Raw genomic sequence first — 19,727 nt, 5'->3', positions numbered from 1 at the left:
CGCATTTATAGTCAGAGAACAATACCTGGTGATTACAGATAATCTTTCCAACTGCCCATTGTCAAGGCAATCAAAATGTTCAGACAGAGTGATGTTACCTACAGGACCACCGAATACACAAACGGCCAGAACACAAAACAGAGAAAGAGAGGGAGAGAAACATCCGAAAGGAAGAGAAAGACAGAGAATGACCCGTTGTGTTAAAAACAGATAACTTTTTTTCGCTGGTGGGGTTACGTGTAGCGTGACATGAACCCAAGATCCCGGTTGAGGCCGTCCTCATGGGTGCGGAACTTGGCTATCAATTTCTGTTCGACGATTTTGCGTTGTCGTGTGTCTCGAAGGCCGCCTTGGAGAACGCTTACCCGAAGATCGATGGCTGAATGTCCTTGACTGCTGAAGTGTTCCCCGACTGGGAGGGAACCCTCCTGTCTGGCGATTGTTGCGCGGTGTCCGTTCATCCGTTGTCGCAGTGTCTGCATGGTCTCGCCAATGTACCATGCTCCGGGGCATCCTTTCCTGCAACGTATGAGGTAGACAACGTTGGCCGAGTCACAGGAGTATGAACCATGCACCTGGTGGGTGGTGTCCTCTCGTGTGATAGCGGTGTCTATGTCGATGATCTGGCATGTCTTGCAGAGGTTGCCGTGGCAGGGTTGTGTGGTGTCGTGGACGCTGTTCTCCTGAAAGCTGGGTAATTTGCTGCGAACGATGGTCTGTTTGAGGTTGGGTGGCTGTTTGAAGGCGAGTAGTGGAGGTATGGGGATGGCCTTAGCGAGGTGTTCGTCGTCATCGATGACACGTTGAAGGCTGCGGAGAACATGGCGTAGTTTCTCCGCTCCGGGGAAGTACTGGATGACGAAGGGTACTCTGTTGGTTGCGTCCCGTGTTAGTCTTCTGAGGAGGTCTATGCGATTTTTCGCTGTGGCCCGTCGGAACTGTCGATCGACGAGTCGAGCGTCATATCCCGTTCTTACGAAGGCGTCTTTCAGCGTCTGTAGGTGTCCATTGCGTTCCTCCTCGTCTGAGCAGATCCTGTGTATTCGCAGGGCCTGTCCATAGGGGATGGCCTCTTTGACATGGTTAGGGTGGGAGCTGGAAAAGTGGAGCATCGTGAGGTTGTCCGTGGGCTTGTGGTAGAGTGAGGTGCTGAGGTGCCCGTCTTTGATGGAGATTCGTGTGTCCAAGAAAGAAACCGATTCTGAGGAGTCGTCCATGGTGAGCTTGATGGTGGGATGGAACTTGTTGATGTTATCGTGTAGTCTCTTCAGTGATTCTTTGCCATGGGTCCATAGGAAGAAAATGTCGTCAATGTATCTGGTGTATAGCGTTAGTTGGAGGTCCTGTGCAGTGAAGAAGTCCTGCTCGAACTTGTGCATGAAAATGTTGGCATATTGGGGTGCGAATTTGGTCCCCATGGCTGTTCCGTGTGTTTGGGTAAAGAATGGTTGTCGAAGGTGAAGACATTGTGATCCAGGATGAAGCGGATGAGTTGTAGGATGGCGTCTGGAGATTGACTGTTGTTGGTGTTGAGTACTGAGGCTGTTGCAGCGATGCCGTCATCGTGGGGGATACTGGTGTAGAGTGCCGAGACGGGGAACTACGACACCACACAACCCTGCCACGGCAACCTCTGCAAGACATGCCAGATCATCGACACAGACACCACCATCACACGAGAGGACACCACCCACCAGGTACATGGTTCATACTCCTGTGACTCGGCCAACGTTGTCTACCTCATACGTTGCAGGAAAGGATGCCCCGGAGCATGGTACATTGGCGAGACCATGCAGACACTGCGACAACGGATGAACGGACACCGCGCAACAATCGCCAGACAGGAGGGTTCCCTCCCAGTCGGGGAACACTTCAGCAGTCAAGGACATTCAGCCATCGATCTTCGGGTAAGCGTTCTCCAAAGCGGCCTTCGAGACACACGACAACGCAAAATCGTTGAACAGAAATTGATAGCCAAGTTCCGCACCCATGAGGACGGCCTCAACCGGGATCTTGGGTTCATGTCACGCTACACGTAACCCCACCAGCGAATAAAAGTTATCTGTTTTTAACACAACGGGCCATTCTCTGTCTTTCTCTTCCTTTTGGATGTTTCTCTCCCTCTCTCTCTCTGTTTTGTGTTCTGGCCGTTTGTGTATTCGGTGGTCCTGTAGGTAACATCACTCTGTCTGAACACTTTGATTGCCTTGACAACGGGCAGTTGGAAAGATTATCTGTAATCACCAGGTATTGTTCTCTGACTATAAATGCGGTAACCTTCCATGGAATCCCACACTTCACCTGACGAAGGAGAAAGCCTCCGAAAGCTTGTGATTTTCAAATAAAACAGTTGGACTATAACCTGGTGTTGTAAGATTCCTTACATTTGTCAACCCCAGTCCATCACCAGCATCTCCACATCATCCCTAATAATAGATTCTGGTAACTTCCCCACAACAGATGTTAGACTAATAGGCCTATGAATTCCTAGTTTATCTCTCTTACCCTTCTTAAATAGTGGAGTGACATTGGCAATTTTCCAATCCAAGGGGACAGTTCCTGAATCGAGAGAGTTTCTTACATTACGACAGTGACTACTCTTCAAAAAGTACTTAATTGCCTGTAAAGCGCCTTGGGACGTCCTGAGGTCTTGAAAGGCACTATATAAATGCAAGTCATTACTTCTTTCTTTGACTCGCACGTATACAAGAGATATTTAGGATGTAAATTTCCCCATAAAGTTAATTAGCATAGAGAGAAAAACTACAAAATGCTGCAAATCTAAAATGAGGTGCTATGATAATCACAGTGTCCCCTGCTCTCGCCACATGATGATACTGGGACTTTACTGCTGCCTTCAATATAACTCCAATGAATTATAAGAGAATAGGGGACTTTAGTATTTGGTCTCTACCTGGTGTATCAAATGAAAGAGAGGAGTCCTGGATTCCTGCTTCATTGAGCAAAATCAGAGCCTTCAAATATTCTGCAAGAAGAAAAAATGTTTTTAAACAACATTGTGAAGATAGATAAGCAGAAGCATCTCTTCAATACATTCGCTGAACAATAGATATTCATACATCAACCTCCTATGTGTAACAATTATTTAAGTGAACCTGCCTCAGGTGAAGGACCCATAAAGAAACCAAAGTCCTTGTGTCAAAGAGGGAGGGCAAACTTATTTTTAAGGCTATTTAAGAAATTATAATGAAGTTTCACAAGAGCAGGAATGACAAATCTGAAATACAATTGAACTCTGAATGTCCATTTTAATTTGCTCCATTACAGAATTTGTATGAAAAAGGTCTTGAAACAATCGATGCAACATTTTTCAAATCAAATTTTCCCCTCAAAATCCCAGTGCTGGATTAAGGCACACTTTCAGTTGGGAGACCTGCAGGGACTGAGCCATGAATAGCTGAACAGCTATCAGGAAATGATACAATCTTGCTAACTTTTATACTTCCTGAAGATTAGAGTTCTACTAAAAACAAAGGGTTTCACACTTGCAACAGCAGCACAATTCAGGATTTCCGAATAAACTGAAATTATGTTTATCTAGCTAGATACTGTTAAACTGGAACAATTAGTTGTTCAGACTGAAATACAGGAAATAAATGCAAAGGCAAATACTTAAAACAAAGTGGGGTAATAGGGCTCAGCACTGAAGAGAGAGGAGTGGGGCTTGCCATACAGTACTTACATGACATTTGTGATTGCACCAAACCATAGACATTTACAGCACAAATAAAGGTGATTTGGTCCATTGTGTTTGTACCAGCTGTTTTTTGGAGCAATCCACAGCTAACCCCAGTGCACTGTTCTCTCACCATAGCCCTGTATCTTCCTCTGCTTCAACCATTTATCTATTTTGCCCTTAAAAGACACAAATGATCTCTGCCTCAACTACTCCCCGTGGCAAACCATTACATACTCTAAAAGTTCTTCCATAAAGAAATTTCTCCTAACCTCTCATCACCGACTCCCCAACCAGTGCAATTAGCCTCTCACTTTTCGCCCTATTACGTCACTTCATAATTTTAAAAACCTCTGTAAATCTCCTCTTAATCTTCTCTACTCCAGTGGAAATAGTCCCAGTATCTCAAGTCAGTCCTCATAACTACAGCTTTTCATCACTGATATCATCTTGGTGAATCTATGCTGTATGCTCTACATAAGAACATAAGAAATAGGAGCAGGAGTAGGCCATACGGCCCCTCAAGCCTGCTCCGCCATTCAGTCAGATTATGGCTGAACTTCGAGCTCAACTCCACTTTCCTGCCCAGTCCCCATATCCCTTGATTCTCTTAGTGTCCAAACATCCATCGATCTCAGTCGTCAATATACTCAACGACTGAGCATCCACAGCCCTCTGGTGTAGAGAAGTCCAAAGATTCACCACCTGCTGCATGAAGAAATTTTTCCTCATCTCGGTCTTAAATGGCCGACCCCTTATCCTGAGACTATGATCCCTAATTCTAGACTCTCCAGCCAGGAGAAACAGCCTCTCAGCATCTACCCTGTCAAGCCCTCGAAGAATTTTACACATTTCAATGAGATCACCTCTCATTCTTCTAAACTCCAGAGAATATGAGCCCATTTTACTCAATCTTTCCTCATACAACAACCCTCTCATCCCAGGAATCAATCTAGTGAACCTTCGTTGCACCCCATCTAAGGAAAGTATATCCTTCCTTAGGTAAGGAGACTAAAACTGTACACAGTACTCCAGGTGTGGTCTCACCAACAAGACCTCCTTACTCTTATATTCCAACTCCCTTGCAACAAAGGCTAACATACTAATTCCCTTACTAGTTTATAGTCCATGATTTCCAAGCATGTCTTTTGACCCTTTTTTAAAATAATTCAATTATGCTGTCCATTTTCCGATCCTCAGAAATCTGTTCTAAATTTAACAAACTTGCCCCTCAATAGCTTTAACCTTATTACCTTGCTTTTTGTTCTTTAAATGCACATTGCTTGAGTTGAAAAAAAGCAAAGAGGTTCAGAGAATCATGTAATGTAAGACTGCCGTCCAATATATAGTAAACAAAGGATAAAAGAAAAGATTAGTCCATTTAAAAATTATTTGGGAACAAAGAAATGAAGTTATTAATTAGTTACTTCATATCCATGTTTATTCAGGAAGAAGAGGGAAATTGTCTGAAGTCAGATTTCTGGGAACAGAAGAGGTCAAACGATATACAAGTAACAGAAGTCATTAAAATGGTTATTAGACACCATTAAAATAAGCAAAGTACCTGGCTCAGGTAACTGCACCTACAATTCTTAAAAAAAAAATGGAGACTGAAATTAGTAAAGCTTTAACTGACATTTAGGCAAGTTTTTTAAAGTTAGGACAGATTTAAAAATATTATTTAAATAAGGGTCAAAAGATATACTTGGAAACCATGGACTAGTAAGCTCAACATTTATTGGAGGGGAAGTCTTTGAAATATCTAGTAGGTAAACATTTGGATAAGTAGAAGAGTCAGCATGGATTTAGGAAAGAAACTAAGCTGAAGGAATTTTTTTGTTAATAAAATACATATTATTGACATGGACAGGGGAATTGCAGCTCATCTGCAGATCACACCAATATGGAACAGAGGAAAATGATGAGAACCAGTTTGCACGGATTCAAAAAGATGTGGAGACGTCAGCTTTTTGGGCAGAAATGTGGCAGATGCAGATTAATGGAAGGTGATGACATTTGGCAAAATAAAACGTTTATGTACTCGATGAGAACATACTGGAGGTATCCTAGGTGGTAAAGATTGCAAATAAAGGATGCAACTTAAACGTATGTAACCTCAGCAAGACCACATCTGGAGTATGTGCCTAGTGTTGATCCCACTACTTCATAAGGGATCTTTTGAGAGAAGGATCAGTGGAAGGCTACAAAACTAAGTTAAGACTTTTGAGTTATAAAAAAAAAAGGTATGGTGGTGTAATGGTTATAGTACTGCACTAGTAATTCAGAGGCCTGGATTAATAATCCAGATAACGAGTTCCGCCATTCAATGAGATCATGACTGATCTGTGACCTAACTACATATACCAGCCGTAGCCCCATATCCCTTAATTCCTTTGGTTAACAAAAATCTATCACTCTCAGATTTAAAATTAACAATTGAGCTAGCATCAAATTCCGTTTGCGGAACAGAGTTCCAAACTTCTATCATCCTTTGCTTGTAGAAGTGTTTCCTAACTTCATTCCTATAAGTCCTGGCTCTCATTTTTAGGCTATGTGCCCTAGTCCTAGATTCCCCAAACAGCAGAAATAGTTTCTCTCTATCTACCCTATCGGTTCCCCTTAATATCTTGAAAACTTCAAACAAATCACTCCTTAATCTAAATTCCAGGGAATACAACCCTAGTTTGTGTAATCTCTCCTTGTAATTTAACCCTTGGAGCCTAGGTATCATTCTAGTAAATCTACGCTGCACTCCCTCCAAGGCCAATATATCCTTCCTAAAGTGCGGTGCCCAGAACTGAACACAATATTCCAGGTGTGGTCTACCCAGGGCTTTGTGTAACTATAGCATAACTTCTCCCCCTTGTATTCTGGTCCTCAAGATATAAAGGCCAGCATTCCATTAGTCTTTTTGATTATTTTCTGTACCTGTCCATGTCATTTTAATGATCTATGTACATGGACCCTTAAGTCTCTTTCGACCTCCACTGTTTTGAGCTTTTCACCATTTAGAAAGTATTCTGGTCTACCCTTTTTAGATCCAAAGTGGATGACCTCACACTTGCCTACACTGAAATCCATTTGCTACAGTTTTGCCCATTCACTTAATCTATTAATATCGCTCTAATTTTATGCTTCCATCTACACTGCTTACAATGCTGCCTATCTTTACGTCATTGGCAAACTTGGATATGTGGCTCTCTATCCCATCATCTAAATCGTTGTTAAAACAGTGAATAGTCGAGGCCCCAACACAGATCCCTGTGGGACACCACTAGTCACATCCTGCCAATTTGAGTACCTGCCCATTATCCCTACTCTCTGTCTCCTGCCACTCAGACAATTTCCTAACCAGGTCAATAACTTGTCCTCAATTCCATGAGCTTCAACTTTAGCTGACAATCTCTTATGAGGGACTTTATTGACTGCCTTCTGGAAGCCCATATAAACAACATCCTCTGTCCACTACTTTAGTCACCTCTTCAAAAAATTCAATCAGGTTCGTCAGTCATGACCTACCCTTTACAAATCCATGCTGGCTCTGTCTGATCAGCTGAAAATTTTCAAGATGTTTAATCACTCTATCCTTAATTATAGACTTTAGTGATTTCCCGATGTTAGGCTAATGGTCTATAATTCCCTGGTTTCCCTCTCACCTTTCTTAAATAATGGAGTGACAGGTGCAATTGTCCAATCTAAAGGAAAGGTTCCTGAATTGAGAACTTTGGAAGATTATAGCTAGGGCTTCTGTAATGTTCTTACCTACTTCTTTTAAAACCCTGGGATGGAAACCTTCTGGTCCTGGAGATCTGTCACTCTTTAGTGCCATTATTTTCTTCATTACTGTTAATTTGCTTACGTTAATTATGGTGAGTCCTCGTTCCTGATTCAAAACTAGTTTCCTTGGGGTGTCCGGCATGCTATCCTCTTCCTCTACTGCAAATACTGATGCAAAGTAATTATTTAACATGTCCGCCATTTCCTTATTTTTATTTACAATATCACTATTATGAGTTTTTAAAGGGCCAACATTGCTCTTGACCACCCTCTTTTTCCTAACATAATTGTAAAAATTGTGTGTGTTGATTTTGATATCCCTTACAAGTTTCTTTTCATACTCCCTTTTTGTAGCTCTTACTATCTGTTTTGACACCCTTCGTTGTTCTTTGTATCTCTCCTAGTCGCCAGGATCTGTGCTATATTTTGCATTTTTTTATGCTTTCCCTTACCTCTTGTTATCCGTGGCTGTTTTTTCTGGCAAGTGGAGCTCTTGCTCCTTAGGGGTATAAATTGGTTCTGTATCACGTTAAATTCTTTTTTGAACACCGCCCACTGATCTTCTATCATTTTACCCATTAACAGATTTGCCCAGTTTACTGTGGACAATCTCTGTCTCATCCCATTGAAGTCAGCCTTACCTAAATTTAGAATCTTAGTAGCTGATACGGGTTTCTCCCTTTCAACCATAACGTTGAACTCGATCATATTACGATCACTATCAGATAAATGTTCATGCACCGTTAGGCTGTTAACAAAATCTGGCTCAATATTCATTATTAAATCTAATATGGCCTGCCCCCTTGTTGATTCTAGGACATATTGTTGCAGAAAGCTGTCCTGAACAAACTCAAGAAATTCACTACCTTTCTGACATGAGCTCGTCTGCTTATCCCAGTCAATATGAAAGTTAAAATCCCCCATTAAAACCACTCTGCCTTTGCTAGATGCTTGTCTAATTTTATACATTCTGCCACTTCACAGCTGCTACCAGGGGGCCTATACACAACTCCCACTACAGTCTTAAATCCTTTTCTATTTCTTAATTCTACCCATAAAGTCTCCACTGCTTGCTCACCTCTCATTATATCCTCTTTTATCACTGAAGTAATTTCATCCTTAATCACTAAGGCTACTCTTCCCCCTCTACCAGTTTCCCTATCCTTCCTATAGACCTTATAACCTGGTATATTCAGTTCCCAGTCTGACCGTCTTACAGCCATGTCTCAGTAATGGCTACCATGCCATACAATTCAAGTTGAATTTGCACCTGGAATTCGTTCAATTTGTCCCTTATACTCCGCGTGTTTGTGTAAAAGAACGCTTATAAAGAACGCTTATTTGGGCCACACACCCTAACCTGTCCTTTTGCTCTAATGTTTTTCTCACACATTTCTTATTTCTCTCTTCTAATTTAATTACTTTACATCTTTTAGTTTTCCCTTTACCTCTCGTGCCTAAAGCATAATTTCTGACTGTCACTCTACTCTCTTCCTTTTCGTTTGTTTTAGAATTATTATTTATACTACCTTTTCCACCTGAGCCCCCCCCCCACCATTTACGAGTTTAAAGTCCTTGTGACCGCCCTATTTATCCTTTCCGCTAGGACCTTGGTCCCAGCCCGGTTCAGGTGGAGCCTGACCCGATGGTACAGTCCCTTCCTGTCCCAATACTGGTGCCAGTGTCCCATGAAATGGAACCCCTCTTTCCCACACCACTCCTTCAGCCACATGTTCACCTCCATAATCTGCTTATCCCTACGCCAATTTGCATGTGGCTCGGGTAATAATCCAGAGACTATAATCCTTGAGGTCCTGTTTTTTAAAAAAAATTTAGCTCCAAGCTCTCTCTGAACAGGACTTCTTGTCTACTCTTTTCTACGTTGTTGCTCCCAACATGGACCCTCCCCCTCACTCTCCAATATCTTTTCAAGTCGGCTCGAGATGTCCCTCACCCTGGCACCAGGTAGGTAACATACCATGTGGGGCTCTTGATCCTGCTTACAAAAGGATGCTATCTGTCCCCCTAATTATTGAATCCCATACAGCTACCACATCACGCTTCTCCTCCTCCCCCCCTCTTTGGACAGCCTCCTGCTCCAGGGGGCCATGGTCAACATTCTGACTGTCCTTCTGACAGTCTTTATCCTTATCCTCACAGGTAGCAAGTACATTGTACCTGTAGAATAGGATCAGTTTCTGAAATGCTTCACTAATGTCCTTTAGGAAAGGAAACCTGCCGTCCTTACCCAATCTGCCCTACATGCGTCTACAATTCAACAATGTGGCTGACTCTTAACTGCGCTCTGAAGTAGCCTAGCAAACCACTGAGTTACATCAAACCACCATCTCAAGGCATCTAGGGATGTACAATAAATGCCAGCCTAGCCTACGACACCTACTTCTCGAGAATGAATTGTTACTGTTATCAACTAATGTGAGACTTTAGATAAGCGTTTTTGCCATTATATGAGGGGTGTGTGAGATGTAAACATAAGGCTTTCTTCAGTTTACAGAATTTCAGAGCCAAGAGGTATACACTTGAGATAAAGAAAACTAAATAAGCAAAATAGACAAATTTTCTTTATCAGAAGGGTGATCAAGATATGGTATAAACTGTCAGTGCAGGTGGTTGAACAGGAAATGGTAGGGGTTACAAAAGGAAACATCTCACTGGATTCCTGTTATTACATTTTACAAGCTACATACAAGGCTGCTGTCTGCACTAAATGTGGGTAAATAGTAGATTGATTTTCATTTCCATGACGTAATTTACATGCTGCAACTCTTTTGGGCTCATGGGACTTTGAATGAGTTATAACGGGCAAACAATTGAACAGCCTGTATCAATCCTGCAATCATGCTGCTGAGCTACTTGTTAAGCTGCACTTACGATGTACTTAGTGAGCTGGAACCTGCAAATCCTTGCTAATGTTGCTGTGGGGTGTGCACACTTCCAGTATCTTTTATTCTTAATGATTTAGATGAACGTGTGTGAAACCTGATGTACCCAGACATCCCTGCACCACCTCCATTCCTCAAAAAACAATCCTTCTGCATTTTGAAAAGAAAACATTGCAGCCTTCTGTTAAAACGGTTTATAAGATCCCTGCTTGCTAGTAAATCCAAGTATCTGCTCTGATATACATATTCTCCAGCTCCTGCAACAGGACAGTAATTTGTTTTTAAAGCTGAGGACAGCAAGTCATGTTATGAGAGATGCTGTAATGTTAAGGATGGAACTTATAACACTGTAATGCAGAGAAAGTGAAATTCAGTTGCATCTCCAAGATGGAGCATGTCTTAAACACTCGAGTGCATATTCACGATCTCTTAAAAATGTTCACTGTTTTACAATGTGAAACAATCATACAACTGAGAATGAAAAACAATAAAATTGATCCAGTTTTGTATCTTCCGATCTTACATTGTAAACTGTGGGCCATTATTCTATAAAGCCGTTCACTGATCTGTGCCGAGTATCGCCAGATAGCGACCATATGAAGAATAGTAAAAAGCCAAGAATATTCATTCTTATTTAAGACCTTGATTGCAAAGATAACATAATTTATTAACAGGTGCTATCCTGACAAACAGGCCCGCCATATTCTTCCATGTAATTTGAAGCAGCCTGGAAACGGCGCTTATACCAATGATTTGAGTTTTCTCATTTCAGTTTTAAGAAAGGAACCTGCCAATGAAAATAAACAACAGCATGTATAATATTCTTGAGTTATCTATGATGTAACCCTAGTCAAACTGAATTATTTACTGCGTGCTAATAATTCTAAAAACGAATTACTGTAAAAACTGCTGCATTGCTGGCAGATAATTATCCATAGCATTGCATTATTGCATGCCAGGTTCACAGAATGCAAGTGCATGCATGATGGTATAACTTGTGCATTGATCTGCCAGCAGTTCAACTACCAGGTGACAATGTTTTGGGGCATGAAAATAATGCTCAACTAAGCACAGCTTCATTAGGTTTGAACATAAGAACATAAGAACATAAGAAATTGGAGCAGGAGTAGGCCAATCGGCCCCTCGAGCCTGCTCCGCCATTCAATAAGATCATGGCTGATCTGATCCCAACCACAAATCTAAAGAACACAAGAAGTCGGAGCAGGACCCGGCCACATAGCCCCTGGGCCCTCTCCGCCACCCACAGGGCATTGACCGATCCGAACTCAGCTTCATGTCCAATTTCCTGCCCGCTCCCCATAACCCCTAATTCCCTTTACTTCTAGGAAACTGTCTATTTCTGTTTTAAATTTATCTAATGATGTAGCTTCCACAGCTTCCTGGGGCAGCAAATTCCACAGACCTACCACCCTCTGAGTGAAGAAGTTTCTCCTCATCTCAGTTTTGAAAGAGCAGCCCCTTATTCTAAGATTATGTTTGCTACATCACTTGGATGTCAAAAGAATAGGCATCTGAAACAAATATTCTAGGGTGAGCTGAAAAGCAAGGTGTTCCTGTGGTGAGTAGAAGCAGCAATACAAAGACACCGTAAGAGACAAATCCAAAGCATACATCAATTACCACTCAACAATGTACTGCACAGGCCTCAATGACACACCACCCAGTGTGTCTCACTTCAAAAACAAACACATAAATTTAGCAGAAAGTGAAGTTGTTCTTAAAAATCACAGTAGTGGCAGCAACTGACCAATTCTAACCATAACCATCCAACACTACAAACGAGATCTGTGGTTACCACATCTAGTTCATCAGTTACCAGTGACATCCCAGGGAACCCAAGAAACCTCAGGCAAAATCCCACTCGTCCCTGGCACGAGGGACAACCACAGAATAAAAGGCGACAAAATTTGTATGACTGCACAGAATTTCAACTTCAGCTGTTGATGCAAACAACTATGCTGGGTCAACTCTCTAGTTGTTGACATTGGGTCGGGTTTTGCTCTGAGTGGTGAACGAATGGCGACTTGCACTTGCCCATAGACTTTCTATGGGCTTTTGCACGACAAGTTGCTGTCAGCCAACCATACAAACAGTGCAGCGCCCTCTACAGGGCATCTGTGTGAACAGGGCAAGCAGCTGTGTATCTCCTGAACCAATCAGACTGAAGAATCGTTAACAAGCAGTGCAGTCAGAACCAGGAAGTATAAGTTAGAATAGTGAATTCATTGTTAAATCAGGTACAGAAAGCGAAATAAAGTGAGGGAAAGAAAGATTGGATTGAGGGAGAGAAATGAAAGAGACGGAAAGAAAAAAGTAAAGAAAAATTTATTTAATTTAAAAAAAAATCTCCAACAATTAAAATCCAAAGGAATGAGACTCAACACTTGTAAAAGTTAATTTCAGTGCCAGAGGGGTTGTTTGGCAGTAATTAAAACATACCTGCTGTTAAAAAGGTACTTACCCTGGAATGGACAAGCCCTAACTTTTTTTGGTGAGTTTAGTCCGTATCTATGAGGTAGGTACAGGAACTTCACGCCGTTCAATACATTTGAATGGGGAGTCAGACAACAAGATGCCATTTTTGCGCAGCTTTTGGAGGAGCAGGGCATCTTGGACACCAACTCCCGGATTTCTGCGTTTAACTGCGCATGTGCGGTCGCCGGAAGTAGCTGTCCGATTTGCACATAAATAGCAAAATCCGGCCCAATATCTGAATAAGAGCTTTAGGATATGTTTGAAAAGATAAATGGAAGAGCTGCAGCATTTGTATAACCACAACCTACTACTAGGGAGAATACCTGAGCAGTCAAATGTGCACGTAAGCTTGAGTAGAAAAATAAAAGATAAATCACCCGTAGGAATGGAAATCTTTTTTTTAGGTGCTGCCTCCAAGTCTCTATCATGCCACTTTCAACTGACCACAGTTTTGTCCATAGCAAGCCAATGAGAAGCACCAATTCTGAGCTTCCCTTCCATCCTGCATGGACATGCCCAGCCTCCCCCAACACAGTATAGCTTACATCAAAAGCTCAGTAGAGTGAATGCTCAACCCTGTATCCCTCCACACCACAGTACTTCCACGTTGATGCTCCAACAGTGCCATCATGCCAACGCACAATATCACATTGAACACTGCTAATTTCACTTTCCTTTCAATTTTTTAAAGCATCAAAGTATGCATTGCTGACACTGTAGTGCAAATTGGCTGTTGCTACTGAAGTTCAGTTTTCACATTAAGCTGCTGCCAGAAATGAAACTCCCTAATTGTGTCAGCCGTGCCTCAGTGGTAGCACTCTAGCCTCTGAGTCAGGTGGTCGTGGGTTCAAGTCCCACTCCAGAGACTTGAGCACAATATCTAGGCTGACACTGCGGTATAGTACTGAGGGAGCGCTGCACTGTTGGATGAGCCACCTTTAGGATGAGACGTTAAACCAAAGGTCCTGTCTGCCCTCTCGTGTGGGCATAAAAGATCCCATAGCACTATTTTGAAGAAGAGTAGGGGAGCTCCCCCTGGTGTTCTGGCCAATATTTATCCCTCAATCAATATCACTAAAACGTATTATCTGGTCAATATCACATTGCTGTTGGTGGGATCTTGCTGTGCTTAAATTGGCTACTGTGTTTCCTACATTACAACAGTGACTAAACTTCAAAAGTACATCACTGGCCGAGGTCATGAAAGGCGTTATATAAATGCAAGTCTTTCTTGCTTTACCATATTGAAGTTGCAAGTTTCTATTCACAAACCGATGGCAGCTTAACAGAACTCTCTGCTTATAGCAATGCAAACGGACTGAAAATTTGAAAAACGTACTTGGGGGAAAAATAACTCACTGGACTAACAAATATCTTACCTTGATCGTTTGCTGAACCATCAGCTATTTTCTGTTTCAGGCAGTTCAACACATCATCCAGTTGCTCAAAGACATGCTCCACACTGCCAGTGGTTTGCATTTTGGTCCAAAACGATTTTGCTTTTGCTGAGGAAGGGGTGGGGAAGAAGAGATCATCAGTATTGGGCTTCAATGTACTCAGACATTAAACAACTTCAGTTTTCTTTTAAATCAGGAATAAAGAGAGTATGTAAATACCAAGGTCCATACAGGATGAGCTCTTCTTGCTCTCAGCTACTTTGGCAGGATCTTCTTTCAACTAGGAATTAAAAATGGACAGGCAAGCAACTTAAATTAACATTAAAACTAGATGAGAGGGTAAATGAAAGTTTAATATTAAAACAATTGTGATCCAGAGAGCAGATTCTGAACTGCAGCCATAGTTATCCTTTGCTTGTAAGTCATAATTGCACTAGAAAAGGGAATTATTTTATTGCTGTCATTTTTATTCTCTAACTTCTTGATTCCAAACAATAATATCCTCCTTAACTAGGTAGTTCAATTATTGGTAATTAATAAGCTAAATAAAATGCCCTCAACACAGTTCAGAGTCAGGAAATTAAAAACAATGCAAGTAAATAATCTCAAAAAATGCCAATCACTTCTGACAGCTTTTTCATAACCTCTCCCCACAGCGACAGGAAAAGATTAACCTTGTACAAAGACTTAGTCAGACACCTGTTCTTTAATTATGATGCAACCCTACTGCAGCTACGGGTCTGAGATCAGTGGCTATTCCTTTCAGATTGACTGGGTCCAACTGTACCAGTCTTGTCCAGGAGAGAGCCGTGCGCTGCCTGGATACAAGTGTGGGCAGAACTCTCTTCCAACAGTTAGAAACTTCAAATAAGAAAGCAGGGAATGGTGCGAATCCCCACTCCATAAATACTTAAATGGAGGCTGGGTGGGATTAGAAAGTACCCAGGGAAGCTAGCAGACCCCCTGAACATTTTTTAAACATGGTTTAATACTCCACTGATTTATACTCCAGGCAGTGTCAAACCTAAGTTTTTTGGAATCTCCCCCCCCCGCCCCCGAGGAGTCTCGCTCTGCTTTGCTCCAAAGTCAGATCAGACTCACAGCTCCAGATTTACATGCCAATTCAGTGTCCGTTCAGGTTTATTCTGAACAATCCCCGCAACACACTCAGAGTAAGAATTCAAAAACTTTCAGCACTCAGTCCCCACCAAACACTTTTACCTCTCAAGCTCACAGAGAGATAATGATCTTTTCATAAGCTACAATTATACCACAGCAAGTAATCTGAAACTGCTCTCCGTATAATGCGATGCACAACCAGCAGGCCAGAGTTATGTGGCTAGCTGCACACTGGCCCAGGTTGTAAGAGTTCAGCCACAAAACGGCATGCGGGATTGGACACACACAGAGCTACGATCCCCAGACCACTCATTTTAAATAATCGCAACATCACAGTGCATTTATATAGCACCTTTAACATAGTAAAAAGTCTCAAGGCCCTTCACAGGAGTGTAATCAGACAAAAAAATTGACACCAAGCCAAAGATGGAGACATTAGGATAGGTGACCAAAACCTTGGTCAAAGAGGTAGGTTTTAAGGAGTGCCTTAAAAGGAGAAGAGAGTGGTGAACAGGTTTAGGGATGGAATTCCAGAGCTTAGGGCCTAGATAGCTGAAGGCACAGTCGCCAATGGTGGGACCAAGAAAGTCGGGGATGCATAAGAGGCCAAAATTAGCATCGGATGAAGCATCCAATCTATCATAACACTAAAAATACTATATTCAAATTGTTGTCAAGACCACTTGGGCACTTTTAAATGCATCGGATAGAGTTATATAGTAGCCTGTTCAGTTTCCAACAGTTTTGAAATTGGTGGAGTTTCACACACCAATATGCTTAGCCATCGGAACTTGAATCCAACAACCAAGTTACGTTGCCACTTTCATGTCAATGTGCACCCAAAACCATTTTGCATAAAAGCTGTATATCAGCAGCCTAAAAATGACAGCTAATACCCCATTCTCCTCTATGTGTTCATGGAGCATTTTCAGTTAAACCATGGGGAAAGATGTATTAGCAGTTGCGTCTTTTAAGAAGCTCTTTCTCTACATGTGCAATCCAGGGGCTGGTTCTGAAAGTCATGCAGATATTGCACAATATTCCGTTTCTGCTCGGTTACCAGGTCTGGTGCCTATGTTTCTTTAGGCTATTGCAGACTGCCCAATTCTTCCGTTCGATCATGGGCGAAGGCGGTCTCAAGTGTGGCCTTGTTTTAAAGTAGCAATAAGGCTCGCCATTTTGATGAAGAGTCCCATCTCTACCATTGACAAGTTAGGACCGTGACATCTTTGCTCTAGCAACTATTGGATCCAAGTTGCTTGCCTTTGGTCCAGATGCTATTGCCCGGTGCTTGTATTGCTTCCAGATTGTGTATGGGATCTGGTCTTATAACAAAACTTTTTGTTCAATTTCAATTCTCCAGGTCTTCGTGTTTCATCTTTTATAAATCTTCCTACTTGGGATTTTATTGGTGTGCGGTGTAGGTAGACTGGCAATGCTGTTCCCAATTTCTTCTCTATTAGGACTGTAACTAATTTGTAGAGATGTAGCCCTGGATACCAGAAGAATGAGCTGAGTGTTACCTGCCTTGTGCAACATATTTTTCACCATCTGTACCACACATGTCACCACCCTAGTTTATGGGCATCATGCACTGCTTGTAATGTGAATAAATCCACAGCCATTTGCAAACTAGACATCGCAGGTTGATGAAAATTGAGGTCCCTTATCCAATATGACTTATTTATTAATGCAGTGTTGAGCAAAGATAGACCTCAGTCACATCAGATGTAGTCTTATGTAAAACTTTGCCACTTCCACGCTCTCAAAAAGTAGCACAAGTAATTAAAATCTCTCCGTTTGAATGCATCTGTTGCTACACGCTTCCATGGTTGATTTGGCATCCCTGAGGTATCATGGGTTCTATATGGTTTTGGTGAAATAGCAGGAAGCACTCAGATTTGGCTTTCTTCTAACTTTTCGTGATGATCTTTGTGCAGTTTATCAAAGATCTCAAATCTCAAGGAACACCGAGTCATTGCTCTTTATCCATTAAGGAGTCCTCGATAGAAAATCAATGCTCCTGCTATTTCCCAGTATTTCCTCATCTGGCCATCCTTTTGCAATATTAAGCTGTGGTTATTTTGCACACTGCATCTTTCTACAGGTGGTCAGTTAATTCTTGAAGACTTCGCTCTATAGCTGGCAAACTCAATCACACCATATCCATTGGTCATTTTCTGAAATACATTTTCATTTAAGTTTCTTCTTTAATTGGATTAGAGGAAACACATTTGCAATAATCATTTTGCCTAATATGGGCGAGGTAGAATATTTATATTCCATCAATCTGAATTGTTGGATTCTTGGTCGAAATTCTTTGAATTAAACAATGACATCAAAAGTCTGTGATAAGTTTTATTTTGGAAAGCTCCACCACAAGGTAGTCAGAAAATTGCTCATGTCCTGATTTCCATCAGAGTTTCTTTCTTTATTTCTTCATTCCTCTTAGACCCTTGTTAATGAACATAAAGTACATACATCTGGACTCCAGGGTCAATCAACTTTTGCATAAGAACTACATATAGAGACAAAGCTGCCAATACAATGGTGCCAAACTGCAGGTGACATTGTGCTGAACCCAGCAAGGTATTCAGGTTATGTCCTAAAATTCCCCCTCGAGTTTGCTCCATGTCCATACTTAGACAGTCCCATTGTTTTTATCAATCTCTGTAATTATGGGGAAAATTTTCCGAGTTGGTTAGTCATCTCTACAAAACACCACAATTCGCTGACACTTGACAGGGGTTCTATTGCTTTGATAGCCTGTATCTTTTCCAGGTTTGGCCCAAAACCTTCTTGATTTATGATGTACTGTGTAAATCAGACTTGGGCTGATGAGAATTCATATTTGTTATTTAAACGAATCCTGATTTTGTCAGAACGTCTACTAAGTATCTCACATTCAGCTGGAATGTTGCCATAAAACAGATGATCATGCTTGTGCACAGAATATCATTCAGACCTTCTCACACTTGCCTTTGGAAATGTTCAGGGATAGGTGAAATTGCACAGTGTAGTTGCCTGTAAAAATATCACCACCGTCCATAAACAAACATTGGAGCTTTGCTAGTTTTCATCACAAAGCACATTATAGAAAAATCATGTACTTTATACGAGCCTGATTAAAATACAATAGTCTGAAACCCTTGGAGAAATGAATATTTTAAAATACAATGATGCAACATTGCAATCAAATTACTAACAAGCAATATAATACAAACATTATTATAGAATATTGGTGTGTCTTTTTCACACCGAAACCAGCAGTAATTGCTGATATCAGATGGACTTAGCCATTGTTTCTCAAGCAGTGCATTAATTCACAACTTTTATCTTATCTTCTTAATTACCCTCAGAGCAAAGCAGCTTCCTATATTCTCATAGCCCGAATAAAGTCAAGATCAGCCACTTTGTGACACTGGATGATCACACTTTAAAAAATATACAAGCAAACGAAACATGAGGTTTTATTTTTCTCCAGTGAGACAAGCACAAGTGCGTGCTTGTCCATTCTGAGTTTAGCCACCATCACAATTCTTGTGAATCGCTACCCTCTCCCATCTAATCTATACAATCCAGTTCATCCTTTAGTTTAGGCATGAGAGGTAATGGAATAGGGTTAAGACCTATAAGAACAATGGTATGAGCATCTGACTTGAGCTTAAGAGTGCCCTCCATCGCCTATATTCCCCCAATTGCTTTTGTAATTCCAGTGTGTCAATTTTGGGGATTAAGCCTATGGCCTCAGTTGCTGGTCGTTCTGATAGTGGTTTTCTCAGCTCTTGAATAATAAATTTGCTGTTGTAATGACGAAAAGATCTGTACATGCCATCTGGTTGTTTATGAGGATTTTTCTACCGGTGTACAACCCAAGTCAGGAACCGCAGCAATGTCTGCTTGAGCTTCGATTGTAAACCAGATAGTTCAATGTCCGTGGACTGTTTCTTTCCCTAGGATTTTTCAACCAGGAAAACCCAGGTTTGTTTTCACACTCTCAAAACACAGCTCGGCTTGCCAACATTAGTCCCTACTTTGAAAGTTGATGACATGGAGCCAGGCATTTACCTCGTGGACAAAAAGATGACTGACCACACTTGCGTACAAGCTTCTGAGCCACGTTGTTGAGCCCTTGGCTATACTTTTGGAGGTTGTTGCACACAACACCTTTGTACTTGAATGTATGGATTCCATTGGGATATCTCTGCATGGACTGTTGTTTAACTATTTCACTTTGTTGAACTTGATCAACAGCATTCTTGAGATTTAACGCAGTGTCTATTTGAAGACTTTCAGAGCTTTGCATCTCAAAGTCCTACAGTTATCCATCATGAATCC

At 41.5% G+C, this 19,727-nt stretch overlaps 1 protein-coding gene across 1 annotated transcript in view; it reads right to left on the bottom strand.

The window, feature by feature from the left end:
* Window positions 1-19,727, bottom strand: part of phf11 (PHD finger protein 11) — a 246,166-nt gene that overhangs the window by 173,035 nt on the left and 53,404 nt on the right. Inside the window, exons 12-14 of the mRNA XM_067993443.1 lie at window positions 14,490-14,550; window positions 14,253-14,378; window positions 2,915-2,986 (exon numbers count right to left, since the gene is read on the bottom strand). Coding sequence (XP_067849544.1) covers window positions 2,915-2,986; window positions 14,253-14,378; window positions 14,490-14,550 — 259 coding nt within the window. The remainder of the gene's footprint in view (window positions 1-2,914; window positions 2,987-14,252; window positions 14,379-14,489; window positions 14,551-19,727) is intronic.

This window comes from Heptranchias perlo, chromosome 11 (assembly GCF_035084215.1).
Source record: "Heptranchias perlo isolate sHepPer1 chromosome 11, sHepPer1.hap1, whole genome shotgun sequence".
NCBI classification, from domain to species: Eukaryota; Metazoa; Chordata; class Chondrichthyes; order Hexanchiformes; family Hexanchidae; genus Heptranchias; species Heptranchias perlo.
The sequence above is the reverse complement of the archived record's forward strand: the minus strand, read 5'-3'. Positions and strand labels throughout refer to the sequence as shown.